This window comes from Hypoxylon trugodes, assembly GCF_022578975.1.
Source record: "Hypoxylon trugodes strain CBS 135444 unplaced genomic scaffold F4822scaffold_1, whole genome shotgun sequence".
Classification (NCBI taxonomy): Eukaryota; Fungi; Ascomycota; class Sordariomycetes; order Xylariales; family Hypoxylaceae; genus Hypoxylon; species Hypoxylon trugodes.
Window position 1 is genome coordinate 3,724,301 of NW_026250016.1, and position 16,125 is coordinate 3,740,425.

The window sequence follows — 16,125 nt, forward strand, 5'->3', positions numbered from 1 at the left end:
TGAGAATGGATAGGACAGGTTAGTCTATATCAATACTCAGTATCTATCCACAAGCTATATTTCTGGGATAAAGGGATAAAGGGATAAAGGAATAGGGCGTAGGGACACTCCCTCCGACGATTCTGGGAAGGGCATTAGTAGGGATACGAAGGCTAGGGAAATGGAAAATGGAAAAAGGGATGGATGGCTGGATTGAGTTAATTAATAGGGGAACTGTCACTCCGTATAATAATATTACGATGATGATACCAAATCGCGCTATCGATTATTAATCTGGCAGGCAGCTTTGTATATTCTATGTCTTATAGATTAAGCTTCTAAACTGTACGTTCACTCGTATGATGCTCAAGTAGCGTCAGGTCTGTAATTCCGAAGACTCTTACTCCTTACAAGATACCCTCCTCCCGGGCGAACACACACAGCATCGGATAGACCTAGACCTAAGCGCCCAGAAGGGGCAAGTACGTACGTAAGGCTATACACTCCGTGGGGACCTCGTTCGATGTTTCAATTAAAATGAAGATAACTTCTCTGCGGGCTCGAGACCGGGCATTATTAGCCTTTCATCTGGTCAGACCCTATGGTGGGCAACGCAATCTCAACACAAGATCGTAGGTAGTACGAATCCCTAAGGTAGTAGCCGCCACGTTGCGATGCCTTCCTTTGCCGTGTATCTCCAGTGCGCCCCCAAACTTTCAGACACTCACGATTATCTCCTAACTCCCACGGAGTCGTTTTCCGGATTCGATACTCCAGCTCCCCCCACCCCGAATTAATGGTATCTATTGACCGGTTAGGTATTTTGGAGATTCTTTTTATGATATTGTAAGTTTCAGGTTCACCTACTGAGCTGACAAACGACCTAGGTCTCGGGATACAATACCAAAAGAGGACTGACAAGCGAGTGCCATTTCCACCGACGCCACTATGGTCCCTTTGACTCGGGCAAGTGGCGGTTCCTTGATGCTTCTCCGCGGCGTATTTAGGTGGGGGGAGAAGGCGTGGGAGTGATTACTCATGCGATATAATGTGCCGTTTTCCTTTTTCTAGAGCCTAAACGCCATCGCACAAACCCTCCCAGTCCGATTCAGATCATATCCACCATTCAATTATCATCTGTTGCACAACTGAAAGCCATTTATTATAGTGATGACCGCTGCCGGGTAGATATATGGTTTCCGCGGCCTCGCACACGGTCACCATCTTCGTTGCTAGACGCGTAAGCGATCAATGGGGTTTTGTGCATAAGCTGGTCTCGACCTTAAGCTGCAGTGGCACCGTAGATTGCCGCGGATGCTATCGTGATTATGCATGTGTCGTATTGCGTGCTGAGAATTTCCCTTACTAAACTAACGCGACGATGAACGATAGGCGAGTGGGAAATGAAAAAGGATTATTAGTTGCCTATGCCCTGAGACCTGTATGCGACCTGGAAGGGTGTAGTTATGTTACACAGATTTGTGCATATCCGCGACACTGCCGATCACATAACGTTTTTGCATATCTACACCACTAACTCTTTCGTTAACGATTCGGTTAACTCGCCATCATAGTAGGTTATCGAGTGATAGCAATGAGAGGTGGTAGCGTGGTTTCGAATTGCTATCCGTATCGTATCAAGCCACTCGAAATCCCTTCTTAGAAAGAAGGAACTCATGTAGTAATCGGAGATGTGCCTTGGTGGGTAACTGACAGCGGATGATGTCTCAGATTGGTCAGCGCTGAATATGGCTTGAGTAACCGGTTCCCTTACCCGCAGTCAAATAGGGCAATTTCGTGTGAATATCTCAAAGCCTATTTCCCTCCGGATTGGACAGGTTTTAGATGTTTGAGGCGCTGGAAGCGCGAGTAAGGACAAGTTCGCATTTGGGGTCGACGTAGGTTATTCAAATATTGCCAACAATGCTTCGGAATACTACCACTTAATTAAGCTAAGTAGTTTTGATTGGTGTTATCCGGCAGCAGCCGTGGGCGGCTTGATAGGCCTCGGATCTGTTACATTGGGCGTCTAACTTTAGAGTTATTAGAGCACAGCCATGTCTAGGATGAATCCTACGATATGGCTGGGAATACCCTTTGTGTGCCCTGAATTCCCTGTGGTTGGGGCTGAACTACTACTCTATTACTCATTCTGCGAATGCGAATTTCGGCTGACGCGACCGAACTTGAATTGGGGGTTGTCGGGGCCATAAGCGGGCGCCACCGGTGTTTTATCTCCGAATTGAGCTTTTCTGTTGCCTAGACGTTGCAGCAGGGTCGCAGTTCTAAGACTTGACGAGGTTGTTTCGGATAGAAGAAGGGTCTCTCGCGGCATCTGATCTTCACTACTGGTAGTGGCGTTCTCTCAAGAGGCTTTTGTGACATGAACCCTTCTAACAGGTATGTCAGCTCCCTATGACTAGGCAGATCGGAAGGGATCTATCTAACGTCGATTGCCAGTTAGACCTGGAGCACATCGACATATTAATAGATCCCATCATCCTACTCTGTTAGATGCGCGCATTGTGTTCGCCCCTTCACAATGTCCATCTTCTTCTCAAAGGGGCATCCAGCATCGCTCGTTACTTTCACGATGAGATCTATTGCTTCGTGCGATTTCGATACTTGCCCAGTCGCCGCATCTCCGTACGGTTACCCACCAAGCCCAGCGGCAGAAGCGATCTTCTTGACCATTCACATTGGGGCCCTGCTTGCCTGTCAGCTCTACACCTTTTATATAGCCGATAGGAATCGATGGCTAGAGTTTAGCGTGCCAATTTCGATTGCTTGTCTTCTCGAAAGCATCGGCTATGCTATTCGGATCGGAAGCTCGGTTGATCCATGGAATGTGGTCTTATATGCAACATCGACAGCGTTTATAATAGTTGCGCCAGCCTTTATTGCTACAGGGTTAGTAAAAGCTACCCCCATTCCCTATCCATGTTGAGCGTCGATCAAGAACTAATTGATCTCGAAGCATCTACTTCATCACCCCAGAAGTAATTAAAATCCTTGGCAAGGAACATTCCCCGATAAACATCGCGCACTACCCTCTCCTAATCTGGGTCGACATAGTTGGATTCGCCCTTCAGCTTATCGGAATCATCGTTTCCTTCTCAGATATTTCCACCAGCACGGGCCTTGGCCATAATGCTCATTATGGCACTCCCATTATTGCCACTGGCATCATTCTGCAAGCCGTCTCTTTGATTACTTTCCTTTCTCTTTTCACTATCGTGCTATTTCAAGCCTCCTTAACCAATAGCCATTACGGATATACAACATTTCACCCAAGCCATGGCTTCGTACCTATTGCACAGAGATTTAAATTCTTTGTGGCAATGTTATTGGTCTCAACCATGTGTTTATTCGGAAGAGGGGTATATCAGGTGATAATATTGAGCGAAGGGCTTGAAAGCTGGACAGCGAAGAACCAGGCACTCTTCGCGGGGCTTGATAGTTTCCTCGTTGCGGAGGCTGTGGTAGGCTTGGTAATTGCACACCCTGTATTGTTCTTGCGGGATGGGTTGGATAAGAGGCTTCTTAGAAGAAATTCGAACAACCCACTCATCGAGGAGCGTGGTATGAGCCGGCTAGTTGTAGGTTCTACTCCGTGCAGTAGTACCACGAACTTTGTACAAGGATAATTGAGTTAATATAAAATCTGCCGTATTTTAGGTGAACCGGATTATGGGGCATGATATGTGTAACTCGCAACTTAGGTAGTCGATTCGGGTCCGAATGTTATGTTTCCATGAGTATCTTCATCCTGGACAGCTGGTATGTAAGCAACCATGGCTTTACTTGCGCCTTCAACACAATATTGAACAACTTCGATTTTGGGTCTTTCGGGGCCTAGCTTGGCAATTTGCCTAAGATCACTCGTGCGTGGCAGATAAAGGGCGTGGTCCATGGTCTTATAGGATCCGTATAACTTTGCGAGGTTATAGGGTTCCATGGTATTTAGATCGAAGATTTCATCGGTGCTGTAGCCCGGACCACCCCACGGGGGCGACGCGAAGAGAACAGTAGACGCAACATCGACTCGTAAGTCATCCTCAAGTTTGTCTGGCGAGTTTAGAAGAGCATCTAGAAATTTGAAGCTGTCACCAAGGACCCATATTATGTCGTCAGTTACGCCATGTAAAGATGCATTGTGTTGCGCACAGGCAAGAGTGGCTGCATCCAACTCGACGGCGATCACTTTATCCCACCGATCTTCCAAGCCATGATTAGTGGTAGCATTGGCAAGGGCAATAGCATTTGCCCCTACACCGGCAAATAGGTCAATTATTGTGGTCTTTGATGGACTAATGATGGAGTTGAGGTCTTGTGCGATTTGGCTAGCTATTTGTTAGTTTGTGAATCTATATTAAAAGAATGAATAAGAAAATAATATATGAGGCTTACTTTGCAATTGGTTCAGGGGTTACACCAAACCAAGCATCTTGGGTCATATAAATACCCTCATTGTAGCAAGGGAATATTGTGTATCTCTGTTGCCAATACCTACAAGTTGAAGTTGATAAGTTTTTGGTCTCATCAGTTGGGAATGTTAATAAAACTCACTTCTGCAGATCCCATGGCACTTCTCCTAGACGAGTCCAGTGATGGCACTGGTTTGTCAAAGGAAGTTTATTAACTCGTCTCATCTTGAACCTAAAAGTCGGCGACTAGGTAGTTCTATAGTGGTGATATAAGTTAATTGGACCAAGTCCTTGAAAAATAGTGAAGGAAGTTAGCCCTGGAGGATAATGATTGTATTGGGCAGGACAAATAGCAGGGGTTTTAGTAGACACCCCACTGAGTTATAGTACAAGCTTTAGCACTAATTGCGTTTAGCGTTTAGCGTTAAGCGTTAAATGCCTTATAGCGTAGGGCTAACTCTGAAATGACAGCTTTCCTGATAGGTGGATAGTACCTGACTTACGTAGCTTTAACAGCATATACACCAGAGTATCTTCACTTTTACATGTCGCATACCTAATCTAACACCGTAAAAACCACTCTCGTTAAATAGCGACACATATATAATGTTCAACGCATTAAACCGATACCTCTCGCGCCTCGACGGCGATACGCGACCGCACCAAAAAGACGGACCCGGATTCGGCTTCCAAGTCCTGCGCAACACAAACCTCGAGCTGGGCATCGAGCCATGGTTCGACTTTATCGTTGGTATCAACGGGCGCGTAATTGTACGATTTTCTACAACAAAAAAATAGAAATAAAAGAGAAGTTATATAACTGACAAGCGCATCAACAGGACAACCCCGACCCCCGCCTCTTCGCGCAAGAAGTCCGCAACTGCGCCGGCAGCAGCGTCGCCCTAGGTCTCTGGAGCGCCAAGGGCCAACGAACTCGCGTCCTGCACGTTCCAGTTCCAGCCGACACACGATCTCTTGGGTTATCCCTCCAATGGACGCCTCTCGCTATAGCTTCCAACGTCTGGCACGTCCTCGACGTCGCTGCGAACTCACCCGCTGACCACGCTAGTCTATTACCGTATAGCGATTACATCCTCGGCACACCAGATGGAGTTTTACATGGTGAAAGTGGGTTGGGTGAGCTGGTGGATGATTACGTGGGACGCCCGTTGAAGCTTTGGGTTTATAATAACGAATACAACGTCACGAGGGAGGTTGAAATCGTGCCGAGTCGCGAATGGGGTGGTGAAGGAGCGCTGGGGTGTGTGCTTGGATATGGGGCGTTGCATCGGTTACCTGCGCCTTTGAGTGAACCTGTTCAAGCACCCGGCGAGACATTGTTTGATGGCGATACGAGCGGTACCCGTACTAGTACGGAACAATTTACCACTCTAGCTCCCCCGGCCGATGCGAATGTGTTTGTTCCAGCTTCGTCACCGGATTTCCTCGTCCCCGCGCAACTGGTTAGCTCAACACCACCTCCACCAGCCGGCGCAGCGCCGCCGCGAAGTAAGAAGAAAGAACGGCATGGTCACGGTCCGAAGAGATTGATGGACGACTACTTTGCGGAAGAAGAAAAGAAGAGTAGGGAGTTAGACGGGAACCTATCAGCGAGCAAAACACCGCCGCCTCCACCTCCTAAAGCGGTTGGTGGTCCTCCGAGAGCAGCACCCCCGCTAGCAAAAGCTGAAGAAACAGGTGGTGGGGATGACGACGATGTAGATTAGATATATAAATCACGACCTTGAAATACGAAGAATAATGTTCCCAAAAACACCTGAAAATTCATTGCTTGTTCTTTTTGCTTGCTCTACCCAGATGTGACCACTCTGGTTTTAATGCTATAGACATCACATATCTTACCCCTGGGTCCAGCGCCCATTGAGTTTTTTGTACAACCCCCCGGGTATACTCCATGCGCCTTTTGCTTGCCTAGTTTATGAAGTTGACGCAGAAGAAATGTAGAATCAGGCTGCCGACGACGTAATCTGCGAATGCTCTATATAATTGTTAGCTAGGAGAATATAGGGTGAGGACGGAGTGGGGGCGCGTACCTCTCTGGTGATACTGCAGGGAATTCGGACTTGTTCGCTTCGGTGGTTTGTATGCGCAACGATGCTATTCTCATGTTAATATCCCAAGCATCTATCTTCATATAGGAGAGCACATACCAGTAAGAACGAACTGTCCAACCGTAGCCGAGAAACCCGAAAGGAAAGCGTTGAAAGGCTGCAATCATTAGTAAAGGAACCGCACCGCAGACGTAATAGAGATATTTGTTCTCTAGGAAAAGAGAAGGATGTACATACGTAATTACCCGCCAGGATACAGTATGCGAATTGCAAGCCACCGACGACAACCAGGAACGCCATAAACACATCAATTAGCTTCGTGCGCTGGGGTGTCGTCTTCTGGTAGTGCTCGACGATGTTCCAAGCTACCTGGTCGATCGATTGAGGGACGTTGGTGCTAGTCTTGGCGGCACTGCTGCTAGCTGTGGTAGTGGTCGTAGTAGCAGCTGCAGTTGTCGAAGCTGGCGCCGCGGGCGCAGAAGCAGCGGCCGACTTCTTAGGCGCCATGGTGTTTATAACAAAAACGAATTGCTACGTGCCGTCGAGGATTGAGGTGGGAAGACGTCAACGTCAGGGTTGGACTCGGGAGTTGGGCACGTTGCTTCGTTTGTTTGAATAGTGGAATGGAGTGTTCGCCGTTAGGGAAATCGATCAAGTTTAATGGGACCCTGGGATTGCGTGTTAGGGACACGAAAGCTTCAAAAGTTTAGCGGTCCAAACGTCGTATGCTAATGAAAAAGGACCAATCAAATTCATTCCCTGCAGGTACGAGAGTTTGGGGTAATTGTGGCTAGTAGGCTAGGGATTAGAGCTTCAGCCACGGTATGTACATAAATCCCCATTTTAATTTCGATTGATTGTAGCACCGCATCGCCTCGGCGTTTCGCTGCCTAAGATCGCCGGGGGTCCGGACATCCAAGACTCTTAGATGATGGAATGTAGCCTTTCGATTTGTCAACCTCGCCAAGCTTAACCCTCTTGAACGACATAATCATAACAAGACGAACATATTCCTGTCTATTAAAACATTATCCGGACTTTACACATTCAATCAATCAAGGAACAATGGTAGGTTGAGCGGATCTAACAATTCAGCGTAAGCTAATTAGCTCCGAACAGTCTCTCCAGAATATCGCATATGCCTTGGGAGCCTTGACTGCGAGCGGCGGTACCATTGGCTACGTTAAGACAGGATCTATCCCTTCAGTTGCGGCTGGTACGCTAGTCGGTGTTTTGTGTACGTCGATAATCCTCTAGATAGGCTAGCTTGCGATTTGTATTGAAATTAACATGATATCGCAACAAGACGGCCTAGGAGGATACCGTCTATCAAGCCGCCAGCCCTACGGTATCGAACTGGCCCTCCTCGCCTCCGTCGTACTCGGCGGCGCTTCCATCCCACGAGCCCTCCGTAGCGGAAAGCCCGTCCCAACTGTGCTGAGCTTCATCTCCATCTTCGGTCTATTGATCTTCGGCAATGCCTTTAGGAAAACTCTATAAGGGAACGGTCGGTTGAAAGTTCATGGAAGGAACAGCGATGTTTGCGTGGTCGTGTATAGTACAATAGGACCCGACCCAGATAGTATAACCATGCAATGGACAAAAAGTTCGCAATATGACTTCCAATTCCGATGAAGTGGAGAATGTATTTCGCAGAACGCCACTCAATCATGACCCCATTGCAAAACTTTCCAATGTGATTTAAGCCAGTCCCCCGTAGCTTTTTCAAACGCCGCGCCATGCTATCATGCGTAAGAATACATTATTTAATAATTTGCTTCTGTAATATAAGGAGATGGTTTCGTCGTTCGCTCGTTATGAGTTTTCATCGATCTCAGTCCACGCCCTCCTAATCGAATCGCGCTTAGCCTTCGCAGCTTCTCGGTTGTTCGCGGTACGTTTCAGTCGTTCAGCTCGTAAGCATAGGGTCACTTTGTCTTTCGCATCGTTGCACATTCCCATTGACTTCCATAGGAAGCCCCTGGCATGACATTCTTCGAGGGCGGTCATGACCTCCTCGCATGCTGTGGGATGTCTGTTAGTGATCTATGGATAAATTTCGACGATCCGACGGAGGGGAAAGGTACCCATGTTATCCTTCGTATGTAAGTGAGGATGCATCTTCGATTATATTGGAGATCTACTTTTGCGATAGGTTGCAGGAAGTAGTAAGAATTAATCTCGGTCGTGACTGGCCACCTTTTTCTTGTCGCAAACCCTGAATATTGGATATTGAACATTTAAAAAAGACGGCGCGACGGAGACTCGGTACTTGGACTAAACTCTTAAGCAAAAGATCGCATTGGCCCACGGTTTAGGGCTCCACCTCTCCCCACCAACCCCTCCAATGAACTAAATTTACAGTGGTTCACTACAACATCGATTGATTTCAGAGGCTGCCAAATTAAATCCATCTCATTTCAAGATAGCGTAACTTCACAATACTTATCAAGTTTCTTTCCCTACTGAGCCTACTCGACTTCTATACCTTTCAACATCTCGGCATGGCGACCAAAAACGTGTCGGCTAAGAAGCAGCAAGGTATGTTGTTGAAATGACGACTAATGTGAAGATTGGGTGTTGACTCTGTTTTATAGAGCTTCAGGCGACGTATTCCAGCTACAAGAATACATTACAGCAATTAGCACAAAAGATCGGCGACGTCGAACAGGAAGCCGAAGAACACAAGTTCGTGGGATACTCTTCTATTACCTTCTCTCATCTTGTTCTTGACATCATGGAAGCGCATTCATAAGAACCCCCTGGTGTTAGCAATGGACTCGCGCGGGCTCAGCCCTACTAGGGTTCTCATCTCTAGCGTCCGAACTAGATCTTTCTATAAACCTCACCGCTTCGCCGAACTCACCGCTCGTTTACTGACTGTTTGTGTTACTAGGCTTGTGCTAGATACTTTGGAACCGCTTCCCAGGGACCGCAAGTGCTTTCGTATGATCAACGGCGTGTTGGTTGAGCGGACAGTCCAGGACGTAATTCCCGCTTTGAGGACGAACGCCGAAGGATTAAAGAAGGTGCTAGATGACCTAGTCAAGCAGTACAAGACGAAGCAGGACGATCTAGAGAAGTGGAAGGTATGTCTGTCATCTTTTGCAAACCTGGAACTGGGAACTCCGAAGGCTCCGCTCGACACTTGTTGTGTAACCATGGAACTAACATGACCGTTCGCATAGAAAAAGCACAATATCCAGGTTGTCCAGTCGTGACGCAACTACAGCGTTGCGGAGTGGACGCAGAGATCGGCGTCAAGACTAGTATGGTATAGATGGGTATGCTCCGGATGCTTTTTGATCAACGCCCTAGAAAACGAGGGCTAATGGATGTCTACCAACTCAGAGGATATCAAAGTATATGATCGATTCACGGGCGTTGGCATTTTGAACGCCATTACCTTTAGCTCCGAGACACACGATCGAGATTGAGCTGGTGACTTGTTGCACGACGTCGAGGTAGATAAGATGGTGCTTGCTGTATAGTGCTATTTTGTTAAGGCTGTCGGCAAAGCCACCACGACGTCAAAAAGATGGTGTTGATGCGTTGTACAATTGTAGCTGCAGGTGGTGGAGCCTAGCGTCAAGGGCGTCTCAGTGCCCAACGACAGGTTTCCTCAAGGCTGTCATGATCAACGGTTTACAACCAGTACTGATTGGGGGGTAGGCCGCGTAGGATAGTGGCTGTTTTGACTGGTTTTAAATGAACTGATCAAGTAGGGCTTATTGCTGACTCTGCGTCTACGAGGCACATCGATATAATCTGTCATCAATGTAGCATCTTCGCACCATATTTGGGGGTAAAGAAAACGAGATAGAATAATCATGAATAGTGCATAGATAATCTACTTCGTTTATCGGCAGATGCTCCGAGAGGGCGGGGACCCCTACCATGCATTTCAAGCTCCACGTGCCGCGTGACGACTCTATGGAGTGCCGGCGATGCTTGGGGTTGACTGACAACGTGTCGTTGATGACAAGCGATCTGCTTGTCTGAAACAGGGAGCGTCGGCTATCCTGGTAGAATGAGTAAACCCAATCCATCCAACTGGGATTTGCATATCATAAAAATTTCATGGAGGGGAGTGACGATATTGATTGCTACGATCCTGACTGCAAAACTCGGCCCAACTTCTATTTTTCTTCTGCAAGTACTAGGGTAGATTTAATGTGACACGAAATGCCCGGGCAGATAGGCAGGGCGAAATCATGTACTTAGGTAGGCTCTATATATCGAACAGAGGTAAGTCTCAAATCGACCTGAAAAAGGGAACTACACACGAGATACTTATGATAATTGTACGGATGCACTTCTGCCCAAATGTAAGCAGGGTGATGATCCGGAGGGGGGGGATGAGGGGTGGGAAATATCCCACGCCCCCTTCCGAACCGGACGGGAGACGCTTCGGAGACGTTGTCATTCCTAATAATTCCGTAGAAGGATGAAAAAAAAAGGTCGCCAATGAGTTCCTTTCCCAATACAGTGGTAACTCTTATTTAAGTGCATCTAAAGCATAGTTTAGATAGGGTATCTGGATGAAATATCTTGAAAATGCAGTCAATGAGATAGCCGGATACAGGGTTATCTTTCTTTGACTCCCGACGATTGGGCATCCATGGGACCGTACCTATGTATGTAGGTTCGTAGGACAGAAGTCAGGCCGCATATAACTTGCATATCGGTAGGTACATGTACCAAAAAATGCAGGCTTCGTAGTTTCGTAGAAGACATGAGGGACTGTCGTTGCTGCGCCCCCGTCCGCGCTGCGTAGGTACCGGCCATTAATGTTGCACTAAGCTTTGCAGGGCTAGACGGCCAAGCCAGGAGATATCCATCTGATGGGCTACCAGGATTCAGTGATTGATGACGGCAATATAATCCATAAAAGCTTCCAAGGCCTATCATTCCCTTCTCCACATTCCTGGAGAGGAAGAGCCCTGGATCCCTGGATTAGAATTGAAGTTTTACTTCCAATCAGAGTTGTGGCCTCGCGTTGAAGATTGCAATTGGTCGAAATAGCGTATTAACATGAACCGCCAGGGTCAATTCCAGAGCCAGTCGTCGCCCTGTTCGTCTCGAAATATCTAATCGTTGTCCAAACAAATGTTTCGGCCCCCAAGATCGAGGAGCTATCGATCAAGCTAGTGCTTTCTGTTCCTGCCGCGTAGGCACATACAGATATGTCGGATAACTGTTTATTTGGGGGAATTGTCAAATCAGCAGAGGATTTCTCCCCTCCTCTCCCGTCCCGTATCTATGACAGGTGTGCTAGGTACATTAATTATCTAAGTACCTATTTGGTAGGTGGTCAGGTACCACATTAACGACGACTGCATGGCGTAAGCGACAACGGAAGTTCGTGACACGGGGTAATAAGACGTAGATAATAAGAGCAGGTAACTTATAGCTTGGAGCATCGTATGTTCAGCCTGCTTGTGCTAAATTGTCCTCACCGCCTCTCATGTATGAGATGCATGGGGTGGTTTTTGGGTACAGCGGATATGATGGCATACATTTTGGAGACTCGAGAGGTGCTGCGTCCCACGGCCTACTTGCAGCGTTTAAGAATCGGAGAAGTTCCCCTGAATCGGCATGGTTTAGTGCTGTACCCATTGCTCCGATGACCTGCTGCCATAAATTTATGGGCAATTTCAACAAATTTGAATTAAGAATATCATCTACATGCAAAGTCTAAGGTTATTCGGTATACATGTGCCTGGGTACTTAGATGCCTATGCCCGCAAGTACATAAAGTATATTGCCCTTTATCGACACGAATTTAGGACCGCAGCTATCCGTATTAGAAAGCATACAACTTCTATTATTGTCGTGTTGTCCTATACTTCAAATACCAAATAGGACTCTTGTTGGATCATTTGTTTTCAATATTCATATTTGGTCACATATAAACCGACAATTTATCTATACTTCATCATCAATTTTAATTAATTTCTATTATTACCATCCAATCTTGTCTGATCCCATCAAAGGTACCTAGGTACGTTAAAGTTTCCCTTTAGGGGTTTGCTGCAAGTACCCCACACAACTACCTGCGTGTAGGTACATAGAAGTATGTAGTCACTTAGCCAGGTACCTACATATTCATCAAAGTTACATGTATGATGCTACATCATGTTACATACCTCATGTAAACAAGGAATTTGTAAATCACGTTATGTAACTTGTACTAGTATACGTAATTAAGAATAAAAACTGTGAATGAAATATGAATATAATAATTCTTGTCTCTATGTTTAACTGTTGTCGTTTTCATCGATACGTACGTTATAAAATGTACCTGTTGTAGGCGCATACCTATTCATTTAGAGACGCACTTTCTCTTGAAAGCGCATAAGCCGCATATTCTTGAGGGGTGTATACATGCGCGTATTAGCTTGTGCAAAGGGGCATATCTTTAAATTTTAAGGTATATAAATACATATGTATTAGATAGAAGGCGCGTCGCATAAAGCGTATTATTTTGTGGAAGTTACGTATCTAGATACCCATAAGGCGCATACGGCGTCCCAAGCGCATGAGACGCATATCTTCGAGAAGGCGCATATCTTTCTTTTGTGAACCAAATTCAGTTTCTTCCGCCGTCGAATCAACGTACCCCACCCCACCTATCGGCGCCTTGTTCACTTCACATCATTTCAAACTCAAACCTTTCCGCCGAATTTTTATTTCTTCACTTAGGCGTAACCCTACACACTGGCGGCTTGCAGGAACTTTTCCAACATTTTTCTTACAAGCAATAACATAATGCGGCCGCATTCGTCGCATTTATCTATTTACAGATCACCGCCATTTTGCGCATTTAGACGAAAAACGTGATTTAGGTACTTTGATACCTAGGTACAAATTTCGTCTACCCCGCGTACTGGGCATATACGTATCTATCTACGTAAGGCAGTTGCAGAGGGCAAGGCGGATCTCGCGCTGGACTACCTAGGTAGCTGCTCCATGCCCTAAAATTCGAGGTTAGGTCCTAAGTTAGGTGATTACCTTAGGTATTCCAGTAAGTACCTTCCCCAATAGACCTTTGCAAAATTTCGAAATTTTGCAGGTTGAATGTTCAGTATACAATACTTTTATGCATGTACTTAGCTTTAACTTAGGTACCTAAGTACCGCAAAAAGTATTCAGGTACCATGTACCTTCCTAGGTTGCTTTTTTCGCAAAACAAACATGGGTCATATGTGTAGCGCAGGCCACCTTGCTGCACATGTGCTAGCGCTAGAGCGTACCTACCCGCAAACCTTACAAAAAAAATGGCGGGTCCACACATACCAAACCTGCCCCCGCTTTCTCTGGCTGGGTTAAGCGTACTTTCGTACCTCAGGTGCAAGTTCGCGATTTTCTCTACCTCATCCACAAAAATCCATCCACACAAAAGTCAACATCCAACCTTGTACCATACACCACGCAACAATCATCACCCTACATCCCATACCTACCTAAATCACCTACAACCACGCTACTTGTGGTCTACTTCATATCATACCGTGCCCAGGCTTCCTGCATACGCATAAACCCATCATACACTACGTCCCGCTGCAGATTCCGTCATAGCCTGAAAGCTCACGACAGGCCCTCTACCAACCAAGACGAATAGTAAGTAGCTCTAAGGTCGTAATTCTGGGACCCGCGCGACAAGGCGGGATTAACGCATTCTTCCTGCAGCTAAGCCGTCCCTGAGTTGCAAGCCTTACCACTTGCAACGTGTCAGAGGTTGGCCACGTCGTTTACACCTTGTAACCAGCTGTGCGAGCTGGCAATCCAAGAAAATTTTACAAGAAGCTACCACCCGCTGCAGGTAGCCAAATATGTCTGAATCCCCCGCCCATACTCCTTCCAAGGAGTTAGAAACTGGTGCGCCGTCGCCCGACGATGAAGCACAGATGAACGATCCTAGCGATCCACACGGCTCTGGCCTAGCCTATGAATTCGAGGTCAAGGAGCAAGACCGATGGTTGCCCATAGCCAATGGTAAGTTACGACCCTTTCGCCTACTCTTGTCTCTGATTTGGTGCTCCCAAGTCTGCTTTTTGGATCCTGCCTGCAAGCTTCGAGGAAAGAACATTGCTTCTGCGGAGCTCTGACCGCGGCGCGTCCGTCAATTGGTGCTTTATGGCCCTCTTAGCTCGAGACAGCCGCGCATCAGCAAAAAGGCGTCCATGTCTCACGATTCGTCGTCTAAGTCGCCAGAAGCGCGAGGCGCTTCCAAAGCCGACAGATATGATCTTTACGATGCTAACATACGTAACTTTGCACCAGTTGCCCGAATTATGAAGACTGCTCTTCCCGAGAATGCCAAGATCGCGAAGGAAGCCAAAGAGTGCATGCAGGAATGCGTTTCTGAGTTCATCTCTTTCATCACTAGCGAAGGTAAGTGCTTAATCCTATTTTCATATATAATATCCTCCAGTGCAAGCGAAGACTAATGCCGTAAATAGCATCGGAGAAATGCCACCAGGAGAAGCGCAAGACGGTGAACGGTGAAGATATCCTCTTCGCCATGACGTCCCTGGGATTCGAGAACTACGCAGAGGCCTTGAAGATCTACCTCTCTAAATATCGCGAGGTACTGTCTCCCTTTCTATCCCTTACTCCGTGGCTTGCACGCTGCGTGTGTGCTAGACCTCCCCCACAGAGCAGTGCTAACCAATGACCAGCAGTCCCAGTCCAACCGTGGCGAGAACCAGCAGAACAGGCCTAACAGCCAGGGATATGGAGCTGCAGCGCCTGGTGGATCCGGTGCAGCTGGAGCTTCGGGTTTCCAAGGAGGTGATGGCACCGGTGGTATCGGCGAATCGGGTGAAAGTTATATTTACACCCAACCGAGTCACAACGGCGCTGCTGGCGAGACATACTAAGTTTCGCGCCTGGCATCCTCAGGGTATCTCAGGGTATCGGCTACCCGGAGCTTTCTTCGATCTATTCGCCGCCCCGGTCATCATGAGGAGGTCTATACTACTTTCGAGTGTGTATAAGTATGAGGATTTGCGATGAATCCGCACATGGATCTTGAGATATGGCTCTTCGGATAAGGGATAACTTCGCGCGCATTTCGGCCCTGTATATGGCGGGCTTTCTAGGGATTTTTACGGAAGGGGTTATGCGCAAAAGGGGCATTAGGTCTGCGTTTTTTTTTCTTCTTTTACTCGAATAGATTCCCCCCAAAGGCGTCAACATCCTCGCCTCTTCGTTCAGTTCTCTGCGCTTCTTAAGATCGATCTTGAGATTCTGCATCAACTTGAGTTCGGCAGTTCTTGTCGCTTCATGAGGATTGGAGAACAGCCCAATACCTGAAGCATTGTTTGCTTATATAGCACCGTTTCGTTGAGTTAGGGAATAAATACGACCAAGTCAAACCAATTCATTACATCTAATGTCCCAAGTGAGCCTATTACCACCATTGATTTATAAGTTCACCGTTGAATATCCCTGAATTTGTTGTTTATCATATGTTTAAATGAAGAGAACGACACTATCTAGCGAACTTCTCATCCTGTCTAAGTTGACGATATGTACGTAAGCATCAACGATTCGCACTTACTAGGTAGTCATAGCAGTTCGTGCCTGCCCAGGTGCTCAATGATTTATGTGTACGTAAGCATAAGAAACTCGCACTTACC

General features: G+C 46.9%; 7 protein-coding genes across 7 annotated transcripts; 4 read left to right on the forward strand and 3 right to left on the reverse strand.

Moving 5' to 3' along the window:
- Positions 1 to 1,905: 1,905 nt before the first annotated feature.
- Positions 1,906 to 3,662, forward strand: F4822DRAFT_37811 (RTA1 like protein-domain-containing protein). Its single transcript, XM_051456363.1, has 3 exons — positions 1,906 to 2,379; positions 2,440 to 2,889; positions 2,957 to 3,662. Exons 2-3 carry the CDS (start codon positions 2,522 to 2,524, stop codon positions 3,624 to 3,626), a joined length of 1,038 nt encoding a protein of 345 aa, XP_051319906.1. The 5' UTR covers positions 1,906 to 2,379; positions 2,440 to 2,521; the 3' UTR covers positions 3,627 to 3,662.
- F4822DRAFT_37586 (RNA cap guanine-N2 methyltransferase-domain-containing protein) lies at positions 3,662 to 4,721 on the reverse strand. The gene is made up of 3 exons (XM_051456341.1): positions 4,549 to 4,721; positions 4,390 to 4,488; positions 3,662 to 4,322 (listed from the first exon to the last, which is right to left on the reverse strand). Exons 1-3 carry the CDS (start codon positions 4,629 to 4,631, stop codon positions 3,698 to 3,700), a joined length of 807 nt encoding a protein of 268 aa, XP_051319907.1. The 5' UTR covers positions 4,632 to 4,721; the 3' UTR covers positions 3,662 to 3,697.
- A 174-nt stretch (positions 4,722 to 4,895) lies between these two features.
- Positions 4,896 to 6,164, forward strand: F4822DRAFT_387173 (GRASP55/65 PDZ-like domain-containing protein). The gene is made up of 2 exons (XM_051456786.1): positions 4,896 to 5,177; positions 5,246 to 6,164. The coding sequence occupies exons 1-2, from the start codon at positions 5,013 to 5,015 to the stop codon at positions 6,131 to 6,133; spliced, it is 1,053 nt and encodes a 350-aa protein (XP_051319908.1). The 5' UTR covers positions 4,896 to 5,012; the 3' UTR covers positions 6,134 to 6,164.
- Positions 6,165 to 6,235: 71 nt separating this feature from the next.
- Positions 6,236 to 7,256, reverse strand: F4822DRAFT_38147 (defender against death DAD protein). Its single transcript, XM_051456412.1, has 4 exons — positions 6,716 to 7,256; positions 6,578 to 6,635; positions 6,461 to 6,524; positions 6,236 to 6,405 (listed from the first exon to the last, which is right to left on the reverse strand). The coding sequence occupies exons 1-4, from the start codon at positions 6,983 to 6,985 to the stop codon at positions 6,339 to 6,341; spliced, it is 459 nt and encodes a 152-aa protein (XP_051319909.1). The 5' UTR covers positions 6,986 to 7,256; the 3' UTR covers positions 6,236 to 6,338.
- A 1,037-nt stretch (positions 7,257 to 8,293) lies between these two features.
- F4822DRAFT_424603 (UPF0287-domain-containing protein) lies at positions 8,294 to 8,599 on the reverse strand (the record flags this gene model as incomplete). Its single annotated transcript, XM_051460176.1, has 2 exons — positions 8,294 to 8,502; positions 8,566 to 8,599. 2 exons carry the CDS (start codon positions 8,597 to 8,599, stop codon positions 8,294 to 8,296), a joined length of 243 nt encoding a protein of 80 aa, XP_051319910.1.
- Positions 8,481 to 10,349, forward strand: F4822DRAFT_387184 (Prefoldin beta-like protein). The gene is made up of 4 exons (XM_051456787.1): positions 8,481 to 9,019; positions 9,076 to 9,166; positions 9,375 to 9,567; positions 9,667 to 10,349. Exons 1-4 carry the CDS (start codon positions 8,983 to 8,985, stop codon positions 9,697 to 9,699), a joined length of 354 nt encoding a protein of 117 aa, XP_051319911.1. The 5' UTR covers positions 8,481 to 8,982; the 3' UTR covers positions 9,700 to 10,349.
- Positions 10,350 to 14,453: 4,104 nt separating this feature from the next.
- F4822DRAFT_387188 (histone-fold-containing protein) lies at positions 14,454 to 16,100 on the forward strand. Its single transcript, XM_051456788.1, has 3 exons — positions 14,454 to 14,875; positions 14,944 to 15,071; positions 15,163 to 16,100. Exons 1-3 carry the CDS (start codon positions 14,665 to 14,667, stop codon positions 15,361 to 15,363), a joined length of 540 nt encoding a protein of 179 aa, XP_051319912.1. The 5' UTR covers positions 14,454 to 14,664; the 3' UTR covers positions 15,364 to 16,100.
- Positions 16,101 to 16,125: the final 25 nt, after the last annotated feature.

What these genes read in the sequence shown, in the direction of transcription:
- F4822DRAFT_387188 (XM_051456788.1), top strand. Translation starts at nt 14,665, where the DNA reads ATGTCTCACGATTCGTCGTCTAAGTCGCCAGAAGCGCGAGGCGCTTCC. An exon ending in CTCTTTCATCACTAGCGAAG is followed by an intron (nt 14,876 to 14,943) that starts GTAAGTGCTTAA and finishes TGCCGTAAATAG; the next exon opens with CATCGGAGAAATGCCACCAG. An exon ending in ACCTCTCTAAATATCGCGAG is followed by an intron (nt 15,072 to 15,162) that starts GTACTGTCTCCC and finishes ACCAATGACCAG; the next exon opens with CAGTCCCAGTCCAACCGTGG.
- F4822DRAFT_37586 (XM_051456341.1), bottom strand. Translation starts at nt 4,631, where the DNA reads ATGAGACGAGTTAATAAACTTCCTTTGACAAACCAGTGCCATCACTGG. An exon ending in GTGCCATGGGATCTGCAGAA is followed by an intron (nt 4,489 to 4,548) that starts GTGAGTTTTATT and finishes TTCAACTTGTAG; the next exon opens with GTATTGGCAACAGAGATACA. An exon ending in ACCCCTGAACCAATTGCAAA is followed by an intron (nt 4,323 to 4,389) that starts GTAAGCCTCATA and finishes ACAAATAGCTAG; the next exon opens with CCAAATCGCACAAGACCTCA.
- F4822DRAFT_38147 (XM_051456412.1), bottom strand. Translation starts at nt 6,985, where the DNA reads ATGGCGCCTAAGAAGTCGGCCGCTGCTTCTGCGCCCGCGGCGCCAGCT. An exon ending in GTATCCTGGCGGGTAATTAC is followed by an intron (nt 6,636 to 6,715) that starts GTATGTACATCC and finishes TAATGATTGCAG; the next exon opens with CCTTTCAACGCTTTCCTTTC. An exon ending in TGGACAGTTCGTTCTTACTG is followed by an intron (nt 6,525 to 6,577) that starts GTATGTGCTCTC and finishes ACATGAGAATAG; the next exon opens with CATCGTTGCGCATACAAACC.
- F4822DRAFT_387184 (XM_051456787.1), top strand. Translation starts at nt 8,983, where the DNA reads ATGGCGACCAAAAACGTGTCGGCTAAGAAGCAGCAAG. An exon ending in GTCGGCTAAGAAGCAGCAAG is followed by an intron (nt 9,020 to 9,075) that starts GTATGTTGTTGA and finishes TCTGTTTTATAG; the next exon opens with AGCTTCAGGCGACGTATTCC. An exon ending in ACGATCTAGAGAAGTGGAAG is followed by an intron (nt 9,568 to 9,666) that starts GTATGTCTGTCA and finishes CCGTTCGCATAG; the next exon opens with AAAAAGCACAATATCCAGGT.
- F4822DRAFT_37811 (XM_051456363.1), top strand. Translation starts at nt 2,522, where the DNA reads ATGTCCATCTTCTTCTCAAAGGGGCATCCAGCATCGCTCGTTACTTTC. An exon ending in CCAGCCTTTATTGCTACAGG is followed by an intron (nt 2,890 to 2,956) that starts GTTAGTAAAAGC and finishes TTGATCTCGAAG; the next exon opens with CATCTACTTCATCACCCCAG.
- F4822DRAFT_387173 (XM_051456786.1), top strand. Translation starts at nt 5,013, where the DNA reads ATGTTCAACGCATTAAACCGATACCTCTCGCGCCTCGACGGCGATACG. An exon ending in GTATCAACGGGCGCGTAATT is followed by an intron (nt 5,178 to 5,245) that starts GTACGATTTTCT and finishes GCGCATCAACAG; the next exon opens with GACAACCCCGACCCCCGCCT.